At 37.5% G+C, this 25766-nt stretch overlaps 1 protein-coding gene across 1 annotated transcript in view; it reads left to right on the plus strand.

Annotated features, from left to right (window-relative positions):
- PRKCQ (protein kinase C theta) overlaps positions 1 to 25766 on the plus strand; it is a 537712-nt gene that overhangs the window by 386042 nt on the left and 125904 nt on the right. Inside the window, exons 12-13 of the mRNA XM_044087168.1 lie at positions 2043 to 2105; positions 18790 to 18928. Of these exons, the coding sequence (XP_043943103.1) occupies positions 2043 to 2105; positions 18790 to 18928 (202 nt within the window). The remainder of the gene's footprint in view (positions 1 to 2042; positions 2106 to 18789; positions 18929 to 25766) is intronic.

The following is a 25766-nucleotide window of genomic DNA, read 5'->3' on the forward strand; positions in this document are numbered from 1 at the left end:
TGTAATGGTACATGCAGTGCTATGGCACATGGAGAGCTGTTGTGCAATGAGACATGCAGTGCTGCTGTGTAATGGTACATGCCATACTGCTGTGTAATGGCATGTACAGTGCTGCCATGTAATGGTACATGCAGTAATGCTGTGTAATGGTACGTGCAGCGCTGCCATGTAATAGCACGTGCAGTGTGCTGTGTAATGCCACACGCAGTGCTGCTGTGTAATGGCACATGCCCTTAGGTAATATGTGTGCAACCATGGAGTTAGTAGGTATAAAGTAGGTGATGTGAAGATGCAGGGAGCTGTGTTTCCCTGCAGAAACTAATCTATGTGTGTGAAAGTGTTATTCCAATGATTATGAATGTTGTGTTGCTTGAGTGTATGTATAGTTTCACTAGTTTGCAGTGTGTGTGTACACTTTCTTGAGTGGCTGTGATAGAATGTACCATATGTTCAATGGGTTGAATGTTCATTTGGTGTTTTTGGTTCCTTGTGGTGCAATGATATATTTGTTCACTTAATCAATATGTATAGATGGCTAGGCTCTGTGTATCTATGTATGTCATAAAATATACACTGTGTGTGTGTGTGTGTATACAATTCAAAGGAAAAAAATGCTCTTTACACCAAAAGCACGTTAGCGCTATATGCATATTTGATTTATTTATTAGGGTATGTATTTGTTTATTTATGTATGTATGTGGATATGCTCTTCCTGAAGCAGTGGAAACCTTCACAGCACCAGTCATGACCCCTGCACAGGTACAAGGTTGTGATCGCCAGGTGCTGGTATTGCAGGAGTGCATACTTGCATTCAGAATTGAATACTGATATGACAGTGAATTTTAGTAATGAATTAAAGACCTTTAGTAAGGAAAAAGGCATCCCTGCAGGAACATTCCCTATGTGTGTGTGTGTGTGTGTGTGTGTGTGTGTGTGTGTGTGTGTGTGTGTGTGCGTGTGCGTGCTTGCGTGTGTGTGTGCGCATGCTTGTGTGTGTGTGTGTGTGTGTGTGTGTGTGTGGGGATATGTGTATGTTGTATGAGTGTGCTAATACACATATATTTCATCTCTGATTTCTTTTATGTTTTATCAAATTAATAACTATAACAGATGGTTAGAGTCATAGATTCCACTACTTCTGATCTAGCTGAAATTGCATTCTTATCATTCACAATAAAGTTGTAGATGCAGATTACAAAAAACTTTGAGATCACAGTTTTCATACTTAGATTAGTCCTGTAAATACTCTACGACTTTTTCATGTATGGATATTGCTATTTGTACTGCAGTTGTATATGAGCTTAAAATTTCTGGGCTCCCTACTAAAATCTTGAGACTTGCATTGTTGAACCCTGAAAGACCAAAATAATAAAAGACTGATAAAAGTAGAAGAACGAATACTGAATGTTACTCTTTTTCTTTAAACTTGTGTTTTTTGTAGACGGGTCAGTCCCAAAGTTATATATTTCTACTCCGAGATCACCGTACCTGTGAGAAAAGGGAATATTCAGCGAAATGGCAATCTCAGACTTGATGTATGTTAAGTCGGGATTATCGGCCATTTGATCTCCATTTTTCAGGACTAAGCAATACAAGTGCAGATATTTTAAATGGTTATTTAATTTTTGTCCTAATTTACCATCTGAATAATACCTTGGTGTAAATAACATACTATCAGCCAACTCTTCAGCTATATTAAGTATCTTTTCTATGAGTAGCATGACTTTCTTAGCTAATACTACACGACAACAATATTCACTTTAATTTTTATAACCAATATCGATAACTGGGAAAGGGTGCTACCTAAGACTGAAACAAAAGTCTATGAATTGAAACTGTTATTTATCCATTATAAAATCTAGTGTTTGCACAAATCAGTCACAGAAAAATATGTAGCTCATTTGAGGTCAAGGATGTTACCATTCCACGTTTTCTAAAGTGTGGATATCTCACTGTTTGAGATAATAATGATAAATGTATATTACAAACAATTACAGCATTTTTAAGACCTTTTCAATATTATGGTTTGGTTTCTTTTTCAGATTTTATGCAGCAGAGATAATTTGTGGCCTTCAGTTTCTTCATTCAAAGGGAATAGTATACAGGTAATTAATTACTTATTGTTTTTATTTGAATTAGGGCTTTAGTCATTTTTATCAGACTTCATTTCTTTTTTCAGTCTGTATTGCTATTTCATTCTTAGCAAAAGAATCTTCCTTGTGACTTAATTCTATTCAACATTTAGTTGCTGTTTTATATGTGAAAAATGGAACCTGTAATCTAATCACTGTTATTTTCTTGGAGTTCAGTATATCAAAGAGAGTTCAGAAAAATCTTATTGTAAAAGTAAAATGTCTTGGGCATTCAGAAGCCATATAGCTGAAACATTGCTCATAGGCTCACTGTTTCATAGGTCCTTAATAAGCTTATAGCTAAAAGAAACCATCAAGAATCGTAGCCACATCACTGAGTACTGGTCAGAGACTATCTGTACCCCTAATTAAGCAGACAGTCTCCACATATTCCTGATTAAAATTTGTGATCACATATCCACTCATCTAAACTGGTTTTAACGGTTGCTAAGGAAATGCTGTGCTCTGTGATCACCCATCCAGGCATCCAAACTGGTTTTAACGGTTGCTAAGGAAATGCTCTGCTCTGTGATCACCCATCCAGTCATCCAAACTGGTTTTAACGGTTGCTAAGGAAATGCTCTGCTCTATGATCACCCTTCCAGTCATCCAAACTGGTTTTAACGGTTGCAAAGGAAATGCTCTGCTCTATGATCACCCATCCAGTCATCCAAACTGGTTTTAACGGTTGCTAAGGAAATGCTCTGCTCTGTGATCACCCATCCAGTCATCCAAACTGGTTTTAACGGTTGCTAAGGAAATGCTCTGCTCTGTGATCACCCATCCAGTCATCCAAACTGGTTTTAACGGTTGCTAAGGAAATGCTCTGCTCTATGATCACCCATCCAGTCATCCAAACTGGTTTTAACGGTTGCTAAGGAAGTGCTCTGCTTGATCAGTAGGGGGGCAGTCCACACTAGAAATGGGATATACGTTGAGTTACATAGCTGTCCTGCCATCTGCTGGTGTTAATGTGGTAGCACAGGTTTCGATCTCTGGAGTGGTTGTTTGCTTTACCACTTATTTAGGTGAAGGAATTCAAAGAGCGCTGGGTCATTCATACCACGCAAAGCTAAGCAGAGATAATTGATTGAAAGTCTGTATGACACTGAGTAGAGAAACTGAGCTTTTAGCACCAAAAACAACATACAGTCCACCAAAATATGAAATAAAACACACACAGAAACTACATTTATTTTCAACTATGGTACATTATATCCAGGTGGTTTAAATCAGGAAGTGTCAATGAAATTTTAAAGATTATGTTTGCACTTATATTTTTCTGCCACTTTTTCTGATGTTTTTTTTTCTGATGAGTTTTTTTGCCAAGTTTTTTTGCTAAGAATGTTTCTGCTAATTTTTAGCAAAATTTTGTATTTGTTCAATAATAATTGTTGAAATGCAATGATAATGTAGACTGTCATTTTAAATGGGGAGGGCATTGGATTTTAGATGACTGTATTTGCCTTTGTATTTGTATTAGTCAATTAATTAATTGGGATAATTGTATTACTGAAAGATTTTAAGGGATGTTGCTATTTAAGACGCTGGAATTTTGTATGGAATATCCCTTGAAGGCAAAAGGCAGAGGTACTAGGATTAAATTTTCACGTGGTTGTTCATCTACTTCATGGTGTGTGTTTTATTTCATATTTTGGTGGGCTGTATGTTGTTTTTGGTGCTTTTGGTGTTTTGGAAGTCGGTGTATCCACTATGGAGTCTAATGGTTCTAGCAGCGGTAGTAATATTTGGAATGATACCTTTTCCTTTACTAGTTTTGTCAAGGAAAGGGAAAATACATTTTTACAGTCGAATCCATGGGGCTCCCCTGAGAGATTGGATAACTTGGGGCAATTTGAACAATTAGAGAGACTTTGGTTTAAAGAAGTGAGTATATTCTTTGATACAAAATTGCTGGAAAAGTATGTGAGTTTAAGAATTACCCCCCGTGCTTTGAGGGTAGATCGCTTGCCAGCTGAAGAGTTCGGTGAGGATGAGCAGGATCTACTTGAAGAATGGAGACAGGTGTCTTTTGAATGTAGTTTAGGCTGGCTTAAAATTTTGATTAAATGTAACCTTAGGACCAGCAAAAGGTTACGGAATGACATTTCAGTCCTAGAGGAGTCTATTAAAAAAGACTTCCCAGTTTCAGTATGGAGTGTTAAAATGAAGGAGATCTCAGCTAAAGTCAGCAAGATGGAAGGTGAAGTCATGAATAGAAAGAAAAAAAAGCTGACTCGTGATATTAATGATTTCCATTCCAGGCAGATATATAAACGGCAACAGAAACCACATTGGGGATGGTCTAAAAAGAGACAACAGAATAGTCAAAGTTCCAGCAAAGACTATTCAGGTTCCTTTAGCGAGTTATCCTCAAAAAAGAGCATCTCTTTCAAGAGTATCCAAGGTGAGGAATCACCTGATCATGCCTTCCAATCGGGACAGCAACAGAGGTCTAATGAGGGAGCGAACAGAAGAAACTGAAGAAATGGCAGAGCCAAATGAAAGGGAAGATATAACAGATGGACATTATCTTCCCTGTGAGTGAAATGGACTGGACATTATTAATTTATCGAACTTGGAACTTTCTTCTGAAGTCATAAAGGTACTGTGAAAAGGTGCAAAATTTGTGCCAACTAGATTGCCATCATTAGCTAATGTTTTAATTGAGGCTAATAAGTTTTGCCGTAAATTACAAGACACCTGCAACAGCTGGAAAGGCCACAAAAGTACCTCACCAAGAGGATTACTGGCCTCAAACAGATGCCCTATGCAGCCCAACTCAAGAAACTCCAGCTGTACTCAGTTGCATACCGCTTACTCAGAGGTGATCTCTGCCTGACATACAAGGCCATGTCCAACCCAGAATTGATGGACATGCTTCACCTAAAAAAAACAAATCCCAGAGAGCCACACACTCTAGAGATATAAACCTCACCACAATGATAAATAGGGCATGCTGGAGGGATAGATTCCTATCCCAGAGACTCCCCATCCTTTGGAACAGGATTCCAATATACATCAGGCAGAGCCCCTCACTAACACTCTTCAAGAGAAACCTTGACGGGTGGATGGGAAACAGAAAATTTACCCTGGGGATCACTGCACTAGCTCTGCTGGACAGTGGTGCAGGGAACTAATGGCTCTGCTGGACAGTGGCACAGGGAACTGATGGCTCTGCTGGACAGAGGCACAGGGAACTAATGGCTCTGCTGGACAGAGGCACAGGGAACTAATGGCTCTGCTGGACAGAGGCACAGGGAACTAATCTAAGGGGGTGGCGAAAGCCAACACATTCTGGCTAGGCTTATAAATGCCCTTGGGCAGATAGCCTAGTACTTACCTATGAACCTATTACATCTTAGGGTGTCTTTTTCTAACAGGTTAAACAATGTTGACGGCAACAATATATCACCTTTAGATAGTTTAGATTGTATTGATGATATAGATGACTTGTTGCTAAATTTGTCTTTGTATGATTATGATGACAGCCTTTTTGAAAGTGTGGCAGATAATGAGGGTGTAAATGAAGAAGTGCATACTTTTAACATGGGGTATGGTCATTTGGAAATACCAGCACTTCCTTTTTCTTGTAATACTTTTTTTCCACCTAAATCAAATCAGTTGGTCTGCATGTTTGAAACGTTGTTATATTTTAACATTGAAAAAGAGTTCAAAAATTTCAAGCACACTGTTATAATTTGTGTAAAAATGAGTGGCAAGCTTTAAAAGAACTCCGGATTCAGGCCAATAATGTAATTTTCAAAGAGGCAGACAAAGGGGGAAATTAGGTTATAATGAATAAAAGTCATTATAACCAAATGGTGTTTAATTTACTGGGACAGGATAATGATTATATTAGTTTATCTGTGAATCCAGTCAAATAATTTAATAGGTTGTTCCTTGAATTATTGGAAAAAGGAGAGAGGCTGGGCTTTTTGACCATCTCAGATGTTAAGAGTTTATACATCGCAGATCCCTGGGATCCTATATTCTTTGCCATTCCAAAGATACACAAACACAGGGAGAACCCCCCGGGGAGACCTATAGTCTCAGGGAAGGGTTCTTTTATATATAATGTTGGCTCTTTTTTGTATTATGTGTTAAAACCTTATGTGAACAGAGTTCCATCTCACACTGGGAATATTCAGGACTTGTGTAGATGTATTAAAAATCTGGAATGGCAAAGTGATTATTTTTGGGTTAGCCTGGATGTGAATGCCCTTTATACTAATATTGAAGCATGATGGGGGCTAGAAGGAGTGGGAAAAACACTTGGGGAAGGGCCATGTTCTTCATATATTATAGAAATGTTAGAATTCTGTTTGGGTCATAACTATTTTTTGTTTGATAAGATTTTTTTTTGCAGATTAGGGGGACTGCGACGGGGGTAGCGTATGCCCCTACCTATGCAATCATATACATGGGTGATTTTGAGCAAAAGTTTATGTATTCTACAGAATTTTTCAAAAACAATGTGATTATGTATAAACGTTTTATTGACAACTTAATTTTTATTTGTAAGGGACCTTTTGAAGAATTTGTGGCATTTTTTGAAGTACTTAATTCAAACCCCCATGATTTAAGATTTAGTTTTCAGATGGACACCAAAACCATAAATTTTTTGGATTTGTGCCTTTTTGTCGATGAGGATAGAAAAGTTCAGTACAAACCCTTTCATAAAACCTAATGTGGTAAATAGCTTTTTGCATGCTTCAAGCATTCGCCCACCACACTTGATCCAGGCACTATCCTATGAGGAATTTAGGTGGATTTGGGTGAATACTTCCCAGGTGCACTGTAAGGATATGTTCTTGGATGAGGTGGAATATAGATTGCTGGACAGAAGTTATGACAAATTTTAGAGCTTGCTAGGAACAGGGTCTATGAAAGTTTTAACAGGACTAATAGTAGTAGGAGGGTGATCAGCTTATGAAAAAAAGGACAATATTTTTATGTTATGAAATATAGTGCTTTTTCTGATAGTTGTACACATTGTTAGAAAACTTTGGCCGAAAATTAGTTCTGATGAATTTTTGGGTATTATTTTTCCTAGTAGGATATTTTTTTCCTATGGAAGATTTTTTAATCTTAAGGAACTATTAAATAGACCTATGTTGCTTCCAGAAACTAATGTTCGACAGGTGACTTTTCCCTGTGGGAATTGTAATCTATGTTCAAAAATAAAAAAAATTGTCATGAATGGTGATTAATAGTAGAAAGTATTCAACAAGGGGAACGTATAATTGTAAATCCTGTAGGGTAGTGTATATATTGGGTTGTGGATGTGAAAATATAAGATGGTATATAGGGCAAACAAAAAGGATGGTTAGGATAAGCATTGGAGAACATCTTTTGGATATTAGAAATAATAAAAGAGAAAGTCCAGTGGCAAGTCATTTTTCGTCTGTCCATGGGGTGATGGTTCCTCTGTATTTTTTAGTGTTTTGGCCCAGGTTGAGATATCATGGGCAACATTTCACTCTAGGTTTAACCATTTAGAAACTACATTTATTTTCAACTATGGTACATTATATCCAGGTGGTTTAAATCAGGAAGTGTCAATGAAATTTTAAAGATTATGTTTGCACTTATATTTTTCTGATGTTTTTTTCTGATGAGTTTTTTGTCAAGTTTTTTTGCTACGAATTTTTCTGCTAATTTTTTGCTAAATTTTGTATTTGTTCAATAATAATTGTTGAAATGCAATGATAATGTAGACTGTCATTTTAAATGGGGAGGACATTGGATTTTGCATGACTGTATTTGCCTTTGTATTTGTATTAGTTAATTAATTAATTGGGATAATTGTATTATTGAAAGATTTTAAGAGATGTTGCTATTTAAGATGCTGGTATTTTGTAAGGAATATACCCTGAAGACGAAAAGCAGAGGTACCAGGATTAAATTTTCACCTGGTGGTTCATCTACTTTGTGGTGTGTGTTTTATTTCAACTGAGCTTTTAGTCTATTAAAGTAACTAAAGGTACTGTGACCTGAAACTGTTTTGGTGAGGAAATGTTGAAGTCTTAGATGCTTGGGTGAGGTACATGCCAAAAGGTACATTATATTCAATGATGGTTCTAATAAGGGATGAATAAATTGGGACCATGACATCTTTGGAACTTGAGGAGATGCCAAGCTGTACAAGGTAGAAGGATTTTCTAACCACTGTAGAGAGATACTGGTAAAAAGGATTGTCTGATATCAACATATGTACCCAAGTCCCTGATGAATGTGCCAAATTTAAGTGGAATAATGTCTATATGGTTAACAGCAGTGATGCTACATTTAGCAAATAATACTGGACTTCTTGGTGCTAAGGAACAGCCCTTAATTAGTACACCAAGCATTTGTTTGGTCCAGCCTTTGCTTTAGACAATTTGAGTATTAACATGGCATTGGGAAAGTGACCCTGGTTTGCAATCATCAGCAAACCTAGTTAGCCAAAGTCTCTTGAGATCAGCTTTTATATCACAGACATGTATACTGAAAAGGAGTGACCAAGGACAGAGCCCTGTTAGACATCACATGATATTTTTTGTCTAGAGCAAATACTCCCAACTTTAATGGTATGGGTCCTGACATTCAGCCAGTTACAAACCTAGAGAACTATGTATCAATTAATTTTGAATTAGGGATGTTTAGCAATAAAACCAGCATGGCTGATAAGATCAAAGTCATTGGCAAGATCTATATAAGCAGTGTGGATTGCATGTCCTTTATCCATGGCCTCATTAACTCTTTCAAAGAACTTAACCAGGCTAAGTAGGCACAATGTGCCTTTTACAAAGCCTGACTGATGTCTATCCAGAGGTATAAGGTAACATATACCATGGTTTATTTGTTCAGCTATAATACATTCCAAAGTCTTGCAAATAATACTATTGATACTAACATGTCTGTAATTTCCAGGGTCAGTAGAGGGACCACCTTTATGCAAGGGCACCTCAACTGCTATTCTCTACATATCGGGGACATAACCAGTGGAGAGACGTCCCTGGAAGAGTTGATGGAGAGGTTTAGCTAGATGGAAAACGTCTCAACAGGCATCCAGGGAAATTGTCTGGATCCATGAAAGCAATATTTTTAATTTTGTAAATTGCAAAAAGTATGAGGTCCAAATTGATGTCAAGAGTGGGAGTGTCAGGATAATGGAAGATCTGTAAGAATATTAGCAGCATGATTGGGGTCAGAGAAGGAGGTACCATTTGAAATAAGTTCAGTACAGAATTATAGGTTCCTTCTAATCCTACTATTAATATAGCTAAAGAAGGGCTTATGGTTATCTTTTGATTAAGTTCATGTAGACCTTACATTTACTAATGGTAAGGTTGAAAACCTTATTTACTAGTTTTAAATTCCTTTTCTAATGATGCAGTGGTCATCTTGTAATGATTGCCAGGAGATTTTTATTTTTATTATAAAGTTTGTTGATGTAGTGGTTCCTACATATGGGTTTTGTTTTGAACTTGTTATTATGCTTACTCCAGACTAGTACCGATTATTATGTCCTTAATGGGTCATTTGCATATATCCCATGAGTCTCATCTACAGGAGCTTTAAGGAATTACACAGTGAAGTCTCTAGCTTTGCTGGTCTTCCTTGTAGTTTTTACTAAATTATTGAATTTTTTTTTTATTAAATATCCAGTGTTAACTATGTAGAGTTTTATGTTATTTATACAATGTCACCTTTAGGTAAAACTTGGATTTGTTTGAAATTCAAGTATTACTTGAAACCCAGAGGATGCCAGACCACTGAGTTAATATAATTAAATTTTGGAAGTTTGATGGAACAGTCTACAGTGTGGGGTGCAGTAGCTGACTCCTGTAAAAAGACATTAAATGGAGTTGCTTTTATTCTGTGTGTACTTCCAGAAGTAGTTTTGATGGTGTGAGATTTTAAAAAGTTCTCATCAGTGATTTTCGTGGAGTTTTGTTGTTATGATACCATATTTACTATGGAAAATATCAAAGAAGCAAGAGCTGAGAATAATGTTAACGTGATTTACTTCTGTACAGATGAATGTGTCTATGTATTTATGGCTGAGCTCTCTTATGTTTTGCTATCAAACAGATGCCTCATAGCACATACACTCCATTCTGAAAACAGTAGATGTCTGAAACACATGCTAGCATTTCAACAGTATTCATTTCCTGTCTGCAGTTGTCAATGTATATGTTTAGCCAATTTGTAAGTGTGGTATTTCTTCAGCTTTAGAACTTGTTTGGCAGTATTGTCACTGAATGACTGATCACACACTGGCACTTCTTTGCAGAGCTAATGAGAACAGACAACTCAGAGAGATACTAACCAGTTCTCACAGGTCCTTTGAAAAGAGAGACACGTTTTGAACAGTTTGAGTACTAGTGTATCCTGAACAGACGTATGCTTGCAGCAGCTCTTTCTTATTTCTTCATTTAGTCAGTTTTGAAATAGCAAGTTAAGTGGTCATCATGGACTCAGTTTTTCTGCCACGACCCAGGCCAGAAGGGCAAGGTTATGTGAAAAAAAATATTATATATACATACACACACATATATATGTGTGTGTGTGTGTGTGTGTGTGTGTGTGTGTGTGTGTGTCTGTGTGTATGTATGTCCATTAAATGGGATCTGTACAGATCCCCGAATGCACTTTCCACTGAAGCAGAAATCACTGAGCATACTTAACCCAAAGTGCTGTTCACCGAAGCAGCACTTTCGGATAAGTATGCTCGTTTTGACGGTCGTACTATGATGTGGATAAGGCAAAATTCCCTTTTCCCCACTGTAGTGCAACCTTGGAGTGAGAATATTAAAGTAGGGGGTGTGGGGTCGCACAACCCCCCACATGCCGGGGTGCAGGAGGCCTTGCCCCCCTGCATAGAAGTAGAATTAATGTTTTTTTTTTTTAAACATACTTTATTATAAGTACTTTTTCAGCGAAAGCGCTTTCGGTGAAGTATGTTTGGTGATAATGGATTTGGACATTTGATCTTTCGATCCATAGATATATACATATATAAATATATACACACACACACACACAAAGTATGTCAGTGGGTGAAACTACAGAGGACAGAGAAATCCCACACAGACACAGGGAGAACATGTAAACTCCACACAGACAATGTCCAGTGATCTGGACTGAACCACTGACCCTCAATGTTTGACACAAAGCTCTTAATCTGTAAGAATCATGTTGCATAAGTGGAGGTAAATGATTTGTGTGTGTGTGTGTGTGTGTGTGTGTGTGTGTGTGTGTGTGTGTGTGTGTGTGTGTGTGTGTGTGTGTGTGTGTGTGTGTGTGTGCATATATTTATATAGGTTTACTATGAAAATGTTGAATATCAAAAACTTGAGATCATACTGTTGAAAGACAACAGCAACAAACACCCTGGATTGCCTCTCTGCATGACCCATATTAGCACTCATTCTATGTTCCATACTAGTAGGGAAATTTGATGTTCATGAATTTTTGACTTACAAACCTACATAGAGATTTGATATTTATGATTTTTCAGTGTTGTGGTCTTCAGCATTTCGGTCTTCAATTTTTTTACCTCAAGATTTAGATTTTTAGTTCTTCCATAGTAAACCTATTTATATGTGTGTGTGTGTGTGTGTGTGTGTATATATATATATATATATATATATATATATATATATATATATATATATATAAATTATGTTTTTGCTCCCATAGGGGGTACCATCATACTCTTTACAAATTATATATACCAACTCCAAGATCACACTGCAGTGGTTTTTTCTTTCTTATATTTCAAGTTGGGTAGGAAATCTATTCCAGAGCAACAGTATCCTCTGTGAGATTAACCTGTCCTTCCAAACCACTCTGTTGGTGTCAGAAGAAGTTTAGATCCCTGGACCATGTATTTCTGATAAGATTTCACTTGCTGATTTGCAGGGGTCTGTATTATGTGATCAAATGATTAGATGATTGAACCTCAACATCGACCGCGTAATATCGAACTACAAAATAGCAAATGCCGTCATGAAACGTTACTGTAGGCCACAAAAAAACATTACTTTACAGCCAAAATAAGTGGCCCCTCACACCCCCAACATGGGGGCCTGTGCCCCCCCCCCCAACTAAATATACCAACTCCGAGATTGCTTCACAGTGGATAAAATGGCAAAATCCAGCAAACGGTCAAGGAAATCTTTCCCTGAGTTAAATTGGCCGTTCGCTGTTTTTTTGCTTTCAATGTTACATGGTCAATGATTAGGTGTTCGATAACCTAATCATTCGATCACGTAATATAGAGCCAAGTTGCAGTAGGTCCATCAATAATGGGTCAGGGGATGCCTTGTATACCAGATACAGGTCACCTCTTAGCAGTCTGTAGGGTACTGAGTATAGTGACAGGGCTCTGAGTTGGTCCTTGTAGGACCCATTATTTAAGTCTTGTATCCTTTTAATAAGGTATTTCAGTGAGTGTTCCAGTTGTTGCATGTGTCTGGATAGATACATGCTAAAGAGGACATTATACTCAATGACTGGCCTAATTAGGGTGAGTAAAGGGGGACAATGACATCTCTGACTCGAGTCTCAATCCCTTTGTTTATAAGCTGCACAATATAGAAGGACTTTCTTATGAAAGTGAGCACATACTGTTTGAAAGCAAGGTTACTGAATACTTAAGTTCCCGCATCCCAAATAACTGGGTTAACTCTCAGGGCTGTATTTTAGTGTGGTAGATCCCTGCAATAGATGAATTCTCAAAAGATATGATAATGCCTTTTTGGCACTTATTTTCAGTCCATTAATCTGGCATCAGTTATTTGTTTGGGACAAACCTTCTTGCAGGATGACTAAGACTTTTGGGGATTCAACAACTGCTCCAAGCTTGTAGTCATCTGCAGACTTAGTCAGCTAGGGCCCTTTGGTATTGGCTTTTATTTCAGAAAAGTAGATGCCAAACAGAAGAGGTCCCAGCACTAAACTGTGGGGGACTCCATGGTGATTGTTTTTTGCAGAGGTGGCTTCACCTATTTTGAGCTCCATCATCCTATCTATGAGCCAAATGGCAATCCAGTAGATGAGGTAGGGTTTGTTCCCAATCTGTTTAGCTTATCTACTATGCTGGAGTGGAGGATTGTGTCAAAAAATCTTGCTAGGTTGATGTATGCAGTGTGTACCATTTTACCTTCATTTATTTATTATTAACATTTGTTAACTAGGAAAGTCCGACTTGGAACAAAGGCAATTTTCAGCTGAGGCCCAGGGAGAAATGCTCCCAACGCATGTCTTTGTAACGTAGGAGGAAACCACAGCACCAGGATGAAACCCACATGAACACATACATTAGATTGTTTGTGAGATACCAAGATGCCATGTTTATGTTATAGTTAAGTGATAAACCTACTTTAGATGAGGTTTTTAAAATTTTAAACTCTTCCACCAGTTTTTTGAAGTTTACTTACTTTTTAGATGTCAGTTTGTACAAAGACAAAGTACAGCGGGTATATTAGTCAACGGTTTATAGAAAACCTACATTTTCTAATAGCTATTTGCATCATTGGTCAAGCAATCACCCTTTTTTCAGAAGAAGGGTATTGTCAAAAGCCAGATGATAAGGATTTCGAGAATGGTTTCTGAAAAAAATGTATATGAAAAAGAAATCCAGAAATTCCAGCAAATGTTTTTGGCAAGGGGCTATCCAAGTAGAATAACACATGAATGTAAAGAACCAGTTTATTATAACAGAAATTCAGAATACCAGCCTATGTTGTTAGATAAGTCTTTTTCATTAAGGAATAAAGTTAATATGGCTGAGAACATTAGTGAAGCCTTTATTTGTACATTTACAAATGAAGCTAAGCATATTAGAGGCATACTATCAAAACATTGGAAGAGAAGATTTTCTAAAGACCTAGTTTAGTTGGGACTTGAACACAAAATTATTTTCAAAAGAGGTGTGAGTATAAAACACAGTTTAGAGCTGTTGCCTAGAATAGGTGGCATTACTAAATCAAAAATGTATAAATGCTGTAGCTGTAAACAGTTTTTCTTTTATTTTAGACAGCAAGACTACTTTTGTTAAAAAATATAATAGAAGTATCATCTGTCCAGACAAGTTTGACTGTAATACTGCAGCAGTTGCTTATTTAAGTCAATGTATCTCTTATGATGTATTTTACACAGGTAAAACCGAGCATCAGCTAAAAAAGTGGATCTTTGAATACTGCCTTGATATAAAGAAAGGGAACACAGAGTGCTTTGTATAAACACTGCAAATTATGTAAGAATTTCACGAAGTTTATATTCTTTATCTTGGAAAAAAATTACTATTTCAAAGCAGAGCAGGCCATGGGAAGAGGTTTTTAAGTAAGCAAGAGTTCTTATGGTAGTTATGTTTAGATGCTTACACTTTTCCAGGCATTAATAACTATTGCTCTATTATACCTGTTTTAAAATATAAACATCAATTCATCAATTAAAAGAAGTGTGTGTGTTTTTTTTAAGGTTTTAAGTTTTCAAGTCTTCCACACTAAGAATGTCTATGATATGCCATTGGTTAGTTTACTGTTAGCTTTGATTTCACAGCATGTTATTGACGAGCTTTGGTTTTTCTGCCGTCTGATTGGGTGGAACATCATTTTTGCTGTGTCATTTCATTGTACTGGCAGTTTTGAAAAAGTCCTCTTCAGGACAAAAGCTCTCAACTGCTTTTGTTAAGTTTCATAGCTTTACAAATAAACTGTTACAGTTTATGTTTGGACTGAATCTTTGTTGTATTTCATCTTGAACAAATGTGTTTTTGTGCTTATCAAAACACGTATGGAGGCTGAGATTGAATGGTGTTGTTAGGGGGCTGGCTTTGTGCTTTAAGTTATTCAAGATGCATCCAAGGATATTGTCAGGAAGCACTGATGCAGTGTTTTTAGCTTTTGACAGCTCTTTCAGAATTTGGTTCTGTGTAATTGCTGGAGGAGAGTTGGTTTCAGGTACATTTTGTGGGATAGGCAGAGGGAAAAAGAGTGGAAAAGTTTGAGCTGAATTTATCTGCCATTTGCTTAGCTGTATCTACATCCTCGTTGGTAACATCATTCACAATCAGCTCAGATTCAAGCATAGCCCTTTCCTGGCTCTCTTCAAACGCAGTTTGGATCAGTGGATGGGGAATCACAAATTCACACCTGGAGTAGTGGCTATGTCCCTTCTGGACAGGAGCAATACGTTGGGTAAAATCAGGTTCTATTGACTAGGCTTGTAAAGGCTGTTATACTGTTAGCCTAGTAATCACCTATGAACCTATCGACCAGAGCATTGCTGCTTTGTGCTTCTCAGATTTTTAACATAACCAAAGAAAAGGCTTTGCTATTGTCTTTGGCCTTGGTGGAGTTTACTAAGCTCCTGTATTTATTTCAGTGATGAGATCACTACCATTCTGGGAATTACTCTTTTAACTTTTGGTCAAAATTGTCTTCATTTTGTTGTTCAGCTTGTTATATCATGGTTCCAACAAGGGGTCGGTTTCTAGGGTTTGCCCTGCACTTGTTCCTATGGAATACAGCTGCATCCGTACAACTGTTTACTTATTAGTATAATGTGGAGGTGTGTGTTTCCGCATATTCAGGGGAGGTGACTTGGTTTTGTGGGAACTAAAGCTTGCCAATGTATCAGTTATGGATAGTTAGTTTGTGTTTAATGAAATTTCTTAAGTTATCTTGGGTGTACCTCCTAATGCAGCTGAACTGCAGTGAAGTTGTAATCTCACTATCCTTGGAGCTCTCCAAGGTACTTAATAAGCTTTCTTCCAGCGCTCGCTATGAGGTTGCTTAGTCACTGCTGTTCAGACTTTACAGTCTGAGAAAGTAACTGTTAAAATCTTGTTTTCTCCATAAAGCAGAGATGTATTGTTGCATGAGCAGTATCGTTTTATATTGTTATCTTACCGCTACCCTGAGAACGAGTGAGGCAGTTTTTTATGTGTTGCTGATTCTTCTTTCTCCAAGGTGCTGTTATCTCAGATTCATAATGATAAAAAATAGTGTGTTGGGAGTTCGAGAGTTTACCCCTTCAAAAAACATTTTGTATTGTTTTATTTTGTGATATGGTTGTTCATAAACTGTATAGGCCTGAGCTTGTGGGTTTTGAATCAATGTTTATTCAGAGTATCAGTTACAAACTCTACTAGCCAATTAAAACAAAGAGTTAGAAGGTCACACTGAAAACCCAATTAGAAAAAACTAAATGAAAAAAAACCCTAATGATAATGGACATCAGCTGGATATAACAACCCTGTGTTTCTTATGCTTAGTCAAACACTCTGCTTATGCTATGCTGACGAGGTCATAACAAGGCCGTAATATGCATATCCATAGCTAGTGGGGTTTAGCTTTATTGGCCTGAAATTGTCCATTAAAACAACTTCAAATGTAAAAGTCATGGACAATCAGAATTGCCTTATAGCTGAAACACCTGATGTTCATAAGGGTCATTTGCATATATCCCATGTGCCTCTGTTACAGGAGGTTTAGGAGGTCACTCATTGGAAGTTCTAGCTTGGCTGGAGTTTTTATTTAGTTTTTTTCTGAAACTCTACTAGCCAAGAAAATGTAATTTCATCACACTAGTCTTGAGGATTTGTAGTGAAAAGCAGCATTTTCAAAACACAGTGTTCTGCATTAAGTGACCAAAGCATCTATAATTTAGAATAAACTATTCCTTCATGGTCCTTAAGAAGAATTGGAAATCTGAGAAGTGAAAAAATACAAGAAAAATAATGCAGTAAAAAGGCAGATATTTAATTATCTGCTTAATAGTATGAAGGTCAATTGCAATTGAAGAAAAAAGAATATTTTCAGATGAATACACACAAAAGACCAAAAATCATAAGGGAATGGAAGGTGTAAAGCACAACTCAATTTAAAGAGGTGAAATCGTACTGTAAGAGAGTGGAGGGTGTTGTGAGTATTTTTTTTTCATATAAAACTGTGATGGCCAGGCACTTGAATGTCTTCACTTGTCGAAAATGCACCTAGCAGACTGAAATGAGAGACTATTGTTGCCCTGGGATGCAATGACTTGGAGATCACTGTATTGTTTGAGGACAGAGGAGTGGAGTTCCTGCATGAGATATACATGCGTAACTTGAAAATATTCTGGACATCAGTCCCATTAGGCTTGTTCGATGACAGCACTTTTGAGCTCTAATTCTTCAGAAAATTGCATCCATCAGGTTGTAACACAGACCATAATCAGTGTTGGTAGTTCTGAGCTAAATGACGTAAGGTAAGGAATATGACATCTGTATTTTTCTTTTTTTTATTTAGAAATAAATGTCTTTGTTGGCCTTTACTTGGTTATTTACTCTTGAATGCATGAAGTATTATATTGACAGGGTGGAGGAGGTTAGAACTTTCCAAAAAGTTATTAAAACCAAGATGCCTTCCATCTAGACACATGACCTTGTTTCAGGTTCATTCTAACTTTTCCTTGATGTTAATGCACCCCCAGATAAATAAGGATATGAAACAGAAGAAACAGTCAATGCAGCACATTTTGATTTTATCTGGTCTGTCGTGTTTCACCTTTCTTCACTTCAGCCGCTATTGTTTGTACTATTTTTTTTATTACTGAGATCTACTAGTGTTCTTTGAACCATGATCTATAACTCATAGGGGACTTACAGACATTGGACCCGACCCAGTTTGGCTTTGTCAAGGGCAGATCATGCCTTTTGAACTTGGTCGATTTCTTCAAAACAGTCACCAAGGCCATTGAGATGAGGGAAAGGCAGTCCACACAGCTTGACCTTGCCCAAAAAGCTTTCGATACACCCTTGGGTATTATAGAGAAACTTACTTAACCAAAATAAAAATGTAAACCCATGTGTCAAGAACTGTTGCAAACTGAAAAAGGACAGAACCCACAGGGTTAGAGTTGCTTAGAGGTGTCAGCCTCCAGTCAGAAGTCAGTCAGTGGTGTCCCCCACAGCCTGGCCTCTGTTGTTTGCCTGGCATCTCAGATCAAGAGGTCATTGTTCCCCTGTACTCTTCACTTATCAGACCAATGATGTATAACATGCCCCATTCGGGATGTAACTCCCTATGCTGTGGAATAAAATCCCGTCATGTGAGGGCAGAGCACCTCACTGCTCTGTTCAAGAAGAAATCTTGAGGGGGGGGGGAGGAGAGGTTTACGTTTTAATCATCTCTGTCTCTCTGCTGCAGAGGCACACAACAACAAACTATGGGTATTTTTTTTTTTAACATAAGGGAAGGTGGGCAAGCAAAACAAATTATAAACTTATTATAGCCTAGTATAATGCCTTGAACTAGTATAGCTGAAACCTACCTAAAACATATTGAAAACTGGTATACTTCTAAATTTGAAAAATCTTTCTTCAAAATGGTCTTATTACACTTATTGCATGTAGCCATTGTATTTGCAACTAAAGAGTGGTGTTTACAAACACAAATATAAGTAGGTAGATAAATAGGTTTATAAATAAATACAGAATTGTCATTGGATTTGCTTTTTTAATCTGATCAGCTGTTATAGGTTCCAGGCTAGGTTATTCAATTAAAAAAATGGTCATCACATTTCAGAATAAAAACCTGACAAAAGAAATCATATAACAGGCAGCAACACTTGTAAAAAATTTTGTATCTCAGTAGATATGCATTTTTTTCTTTTGAAGAGATCTGAAGTTGGATAACATCCTTTTGGATAAAAGTGGACACATAAAGATTGCTGACTTTGGGATGTGTAAAGAAGGAATGTTTGATGATGGAAAGACAACCACCTTCTGTGGAACACCTGACTATATCGCACCTGAGGTAGGTGATGAAATTTACATGATATATTATTACTTAAAAAATGAGGGAGAGCAATGCCAGTTATACCATCCCATATAAGAGAAACAATAATTTATTAATATATTAAGTAATCCATCCATTGATTCATATATCCTTTGATACCTGCTTTATTCATTTTAGGGTTACTCTGGAGCTTAGGTTATAGTGATTGATCCTGGGTGGGCCAACTAGTCCATCACAGAGAGAACATACACACTCATTCACATACTGCAGTCTTACATGTAGGTAATCTATAGGATGTGGAAGGAAACCAGAGTGCCTAGGGAAAACCCTTGTGGATATAAAGAGAAAGTGTGGGCTCTGCACAGAATGCAACCTATTTGGGACCTGAAATGGAGAATCTAGCAAGGCTATGACAAATAGTATTTGTCTAACCTTTAAGGTAAAAGACAATAGATATCAGATAATTTAAAACTTAACATTCTCCTTCAAGACACAGTAAATACACGCCAGTAATACAGGCACTTATAGCCAATGGTAAAAAATACTGTTTCTTGTCTTTTTCCCTTTCTTGTTTATTGTAATTATTTAAAATGATTTAATAGGCATTGTGAGCATGGATAACATCATTTCTGTGTCAGTTTAATGTTAATAACTATCACAGTCTCTCAAATAACTGTAGCATTCTTCATTAATGTATGCTTCATTCAAGAAAATATACTAAATGACAGCTTTTGTGGATATGTTCCGCACATCTTGCATTCTGTATTGAAGTAAGTATGCATGGTGGCACCATACTGTACCTCTTTTGGTGATGATAACATTAAAGCTATTAAAGTATGAGATTGTACAAGCACAACTTCCATGGGGGGTGCATGTAGGCTTACCCACTCTGTAAATGCAGAGATGTATGTATGTGTTTATGTATGTATATATGTAAGCGTGTATGAACGTATGTATTTATTTGTTTATTTATTTATTTTGTAGCAGAAGCATATCTATGATGGGGTGAAGGGGGCAGTCACCCTGAGTGCAAGGTGTTGGGGGACACAATTGGTAGATATTGATTGATTAGTAATTTAGCACCAATCCAGCATTTATTTCCATACTGTGAATAAAAAGTTAGCAAAAAAACAGCACAAAATTACACTAATAAAAAAAATGAAGCCAGTAGAATAAAGTTTATGCTGGTGTAAATTCTGCTAGCAGCATTTTTTGTATTACTGTAATTATGCTCTGCTTTTTTGCTTCCTTTTTATTATGTACACTGTCAGGTGACTGGACCCTGAGTGTCAGTCCCAGTATGAACAAGTTACAGTCCATGTTGGGTGTGAATGACCTGAGACATACCTCCCTAGACTTTATGAAGTGAGACATCATGGAGGTGTCAGACTATGTGTCCCAGGCTGGTATGAGACTAGCACTGTTCAACACTGTCCCTTTTCCAAGGATGATACCACAATACAAAGAGAAGATGAGTGACTTTAACTAATTGGCTTAGTTTCTGTTGCCAGTGTAAGGGGTGTAATATTTGTCAGCATGGAAAGAGTCAGTCAATAGACGACATTGCTTTGCCAGGGATGGTCTGCACCTCTTCCCTCTAGACTTTTGAATATTAGCCAGAACATTGTCCTCCGCCATAGTGCCTGTTTTAGGCAATGCCAAACTGAAAGTATTTCTGACATAGCAAATCAAAACCAAGAAAATCTAAAGGTGTTACTGTTCAATGCTACAAGTCTAAACAGAAAACTCCACTCCCTAGAAGCTGTCTTCACCCAAGGGAATGCTGATGTCTGTGCAGTCACAAGACCACACCACAGTGCAAGATTGTAATGCCTTCCATGCATTCAGACCAGCTACTACACAGACAGGGACTAAAGGTGGAGGTGTCTAAATTTACATCAAAAATAAATATACCTTAAGGCTGACTAAACAGGACTAGGCACTTGAACTTCTCCATGTTCAAATCACCAGAGCCAAAATCCAATGCCACTTCTTGCAAGCTACAAGTCCCCCTCTGTGACCCAGGAAACCCATGCCATGTATTTAAACTTATTGGAAGCACTCACCAGCTAATCCAATTATATGTGACTTTACTTACCCCACTATTAACTGGGAATCATATATGACACCAAACATACAGGCACATGGACTCCTTGATTTTGTAAACACAATCTCCCTTGACCAGATTGTCAGTACACCAACCAGGGGTGCAGCCATACTGGATCTGATACCCACTAATATGGGAGCGTACTGCACAGCCCCTAGTATAATGTCCTCTCTGGTTAGGTCAGAGCACAAAACTGTCTCCTTTGAAGTAACAATAAACCCTGAAACCACAACAAACACTGGAAAGTTTAGGAACTACTCTTAGGCTAACTTAGTACTATTAAGTGATAACCTGTCAAAATTTCAAGACCCCTAAACCCTGAGAACACCGTTGCCTATGCAGAGCTGCTGACAGAAATCCTGTACAAGCATGTTAATAGCTGCATGGAAGCAACTGTACCACCAGGAATAAGTACAGAACTAACTCAAAACACAAGCCGCCCTGGTGGAATCACCATGGTAATAGGCTGTATAAAACAAGGAAGAAAATATTGGCAAAGATTAGGAGATGCAGCACCCAAAAGGATAAATGTGTTCTCATCAAACTAAACAAACAACTCAGGATAAATAAAGTTTTCCAAAGCCAAATTTTATGTAAATTTGGCCTGTCAGGCCAAGGACAGCCAAAAGGCATTCTTTAGCTATGTCCACAACTGCAAAGGCAATACACAATTGTATGCAGAACTCATTGTTGATGGAGTTATCTATACTGAGCCAGAATATATAGCAAATATACTGGCAGACAAATTGAGCTCTAACTTTACCCCTCTCGCTCGTAGCCACTCCTCAGATAATTCCATCAAATATAACTCCCCCCTATTATCGCTAGAGAACAGGTCCTCAATACTCTTTCTAAGGCCAAGGACACTGCATCAATAGGCCCAGACAAAATCCCAGGCTGCTTTCTAAATAGCATGAAACATGACCTATCAGGCCTTCTGGAATCACTATCTAACTGTAGTATTCAAACAGGCTTTGTGCTTCATGAATGGACAACAGCAACTGTTGTCCCTCTGCACAAAGGTGGGCCATTTACAGACTCTGGAAACTATAGACTCATAAGTCTCACTAGTCTCTTATAAAAAGCCATGAAAATAATTATTCTGGAAATGCTCAGTAATGACATAAGAAACCTCCAGATACTGGACCCAACCCAGTTTGGTTTTCTCAAGGACCGGTCATGCCTACTCAACCTGGTTGACATTTTGAGAAGGTAACCAGAGCAATGGAAGAGGGTAGAATGGTTCCCACTGCCTGCCCTGACCTTGCAAAGGCATTGACACAGTACCCTACTCTGACATTGTTGACAAACTCAAGAGGTTAGGCACAAACCCGTATGTCACCTGTTGGATAGACAGTTGGCTCACAGACAGGATCTAAGAAAGTTAGAATCACAAGGAGGCCAGTCACCAGCAGAATCCCTTGGGGATCAGTCCTGGGACTGCTGCTTTTTGGCATCTACTTGTCTGAAGTCAAGGCCAGTGTCAAGGGCATACATCTGACCAAATTTACAGACAACTGCAAATTAGGAGCAGTCTTCAAATCTTCACTGACACAGACAAATAGCAGATGTCAAAGCCATGGACTAAAGCTAAAAGCCAAGAAATGTATAATAATATTATCTGAAAAGTCAGCCACTCCTGGTAACTACCATATTTGACAGCACACCCCTAAGAGCTGACACAGTAGCCAGTATACCTCTCAACTTCTCAGTGCAAGAAATCTGGACAAAGTCAGAAATAATGGGAGACAAAGAAATCTGGACAAAGTCAGAAATAATGGGAGACAAAGATCCAAAAATAGGGGAAGATATTAAAAATTACTGTTATAAACTTAGAAAGTTTTTAGAATAGCAAGTTTTGTATTATTATACATTTTCTGAAAGACATGAAGTCTGAAACTCAAATGTCATTATTTAGTAATATTTATTGATTTCAAACTTCAATAATTTACCAGAAAACTACAAATGTTATGAGGAATAGACCAAAAATATGAGGCAAAAAATCTGGACATTTGAGGGCTATAGTAGCCAGGAACTTGGGTTCACACACAGACAATAATCTAGCTTTGAGCATCATGTATCCACGGTAGTGAGGAAATCATTTCATGTTGTACAATGTATAAATAAAGGCATGGCTTTTAGGTCCAAGGAGATCATTGTTCCATTGTATCTGGCATTCACTGGACCTATCACAGAGTACAGAGCCCTTGTGGTATGTACCTAACCAGACGTATCCAACAATTGGAACACCCACAGAGGTTCCTCACTAAAGGAATACAGGGTGTAAATAACATGGCCTTTGAAGACCACCACAAAGATTTATCCCTGTACTCTGTTTCTTACAGGCTGTTGAGGGGATATCAGTGCTAAGCATACAAGACATCATTGGATCCTATTCTGATGGATCTCCTGCATATCTGAAAAAAAAAAAGCACCATAATTACGTATTCTTAGGACTTTAAACCTTGCCTGTGATATAAACAGGACATGCTGGAGGGACAGGTATGTATCCCAGAGACTGCAACTTCTTTCGAGCATGCTCTTAGTCCATGTGAAGCCTATCCCAATTCAAGTGGAACTTGAACAAATGGATGGGGAAATAGGAAATTCATTGATTTGGCACCTATGTCACTAATGGGCAAAGGCAGCCTGTAAATTTTTCATCTCCCAGGCCATTGCTTGAAATGTTTCAACTCTCAAGCTCTTGTTTACATTTAGCAAGGGTACCAGAACTTGTCAGAGATTTGTGATGCATGGTTAGGCTTAAAAAGGCCCCAGTGGTTGTTAGCCTAGTACAGACCTATGAGCTTATGGATCTACCCCAAAAGTATATGTTTGTAGATAAAAAAAAAAAAAAAAACATTTTTACATGCCTAAAAAACACTTTTAAAATAATGGACTTAAGCAAAAAAGCCATTTGACTAACTATATATTCAGAGGAAAAAAGGCCATTTAAAAATATATATAACAATAGCCCAAGATAAATCTGCTGGGTTTTTTTTTTTAATTTACAATGTAGGACATCTCATTATAAAATAAATACATTCATGTTTTAGAAGTATATGCTGCAGACTACATGACATATTCTTTGATGCACCCTTGCACTAGCCCAGAACTAGGGTGGGGCACTGGGCTCCTTCCCCAGTTGCAAGCTATTAGGGGTAATGATGGGCAGTTGCTGATGGGACACAACTGGAGTATCACCATTAATTTAAGAAGCATTAGATGATATGGCAGCTTCTTAAATGAATGCCGATATGACACTCAGATAGTTGTTTGGTAGTTTAATGTGTTATTAATTGCTGCAATGAGCTTGATGCATGTACAGTCAAAAGTAGAGTTGTTTTCTTTTTGTTGGTCTTCAGCTTTGGGTTAAGGGGGACCAGTTTTTGTGAACTACTTAGAGCACCAGATGACCTAACTATGGCTCTGTAATTGTATGTATTATCAAGGGATAACACTTTTCAGTGCTGTTTACAAATCTTCTGAATTATTAGCAATGCCTGAATAACAGAAATAATAGATTGCTGTATGATATGTCTTATTGGATGCAATAAAATGAGCATTATTGATACCTTTCAGATTTTTGCTTGGTATCCACTTCTTCTTTCAGGCAAAATATTAATTTCTGAGTATTTTAAACCCTTTCCCCATGCTTTTCTATAACTGCCAGTAGAATATCTTGAATATTTTCACAAGGAAGAATTGAGGTCTAAAGCTAGACTCCTACCAGTGGTAACCATCATGAGTTATTAGCTGGTGGCAAATGTCATATTTGTGGTTAAAAAGGTCAAAATGCCTTTAATAAGTTTACAACTGAAATACTGAAAGCATAAATCTTGTTCTACAACAGTAAGGTACACCTTTGAACTGCCTACCAGTAAAGCATAGATTCCTTAGCCACACAATGCTGGCATTATAAAGCACTGTATTATATACTTCCAGATCCTTCCAGCCTCTGCAGTGATGAGATGGAGTCACATGCTAAATCTACCCAAATTTAACAGATTACAACAGATGAATTAATACAGTGTGTTTCTGAGGCAATACTTGATTCGATGCAGCCTTACTAATACTCCCAAAGAGCAGCCTTACTAATACTCCCAAAGAGAAGTCGCTAGGCCCAGACAGACTCATATGGCCTATTTGTAGAGCAGTCCCTGACATTACTAGGTGAGGTCAAGAATTAAAATAAAGGTTGTCAGGAAAGAGAAGAAGGGCGGGACAAGTACTGCTTATTCATGAACCAAGGAAAATATACTTTTTGCATGAAACATTAAGAATAATAATATAAACCTACTTCTGTAGCTGTTAGTACTTAGTTTTTAAAACAGTATTTTCATGAGAAAACAGATTTGGTATGATCTTGTGTTTTGCTTTGTTAAATTACCCGTTGTGTGGCACTTTGCATAAAAGAGACAGTGTAAAATCTATAGACTTTAATGAACTATACTGCAAAATTCTACCACACAAGGTCCTTTATTTTTGATTCCGAAAAAAGGGAGATGTAAGATGTGTGTCCTCTTTTTTTACATTAATGTTGCCACTAGTAAGTTGGTCATGTAGTTTGGTTTTCTGTGTACTAGAAAGCTTCAAAAATTACTTGTAATGAGAGGGAGTTATAAAACTGTGTGAAGTGGTAATGCAAGCCCGAAAAAGGGACATGCCTCCAAAAACAGGGACATCCTAAATCAGGCCTAAATATAGGTGCCTTCCACTAAAATGAGACTGCAGGCAGTCTGGCTTCCC

Source organism: Protopterus annectens, chromosome 11.part0, assembly GCF_019279795.1.
Source record: "Protopterus annectens isolate FY-2018-M chromosome 11.part0, PAN1.0, whole genome shotgun sequence".
Taxonomy (NCBI): Eukaryota; Metazoa; Chordata; order Ceratodontiformes; family Protopteridae; genus Protopterus; species Protopterus annectens.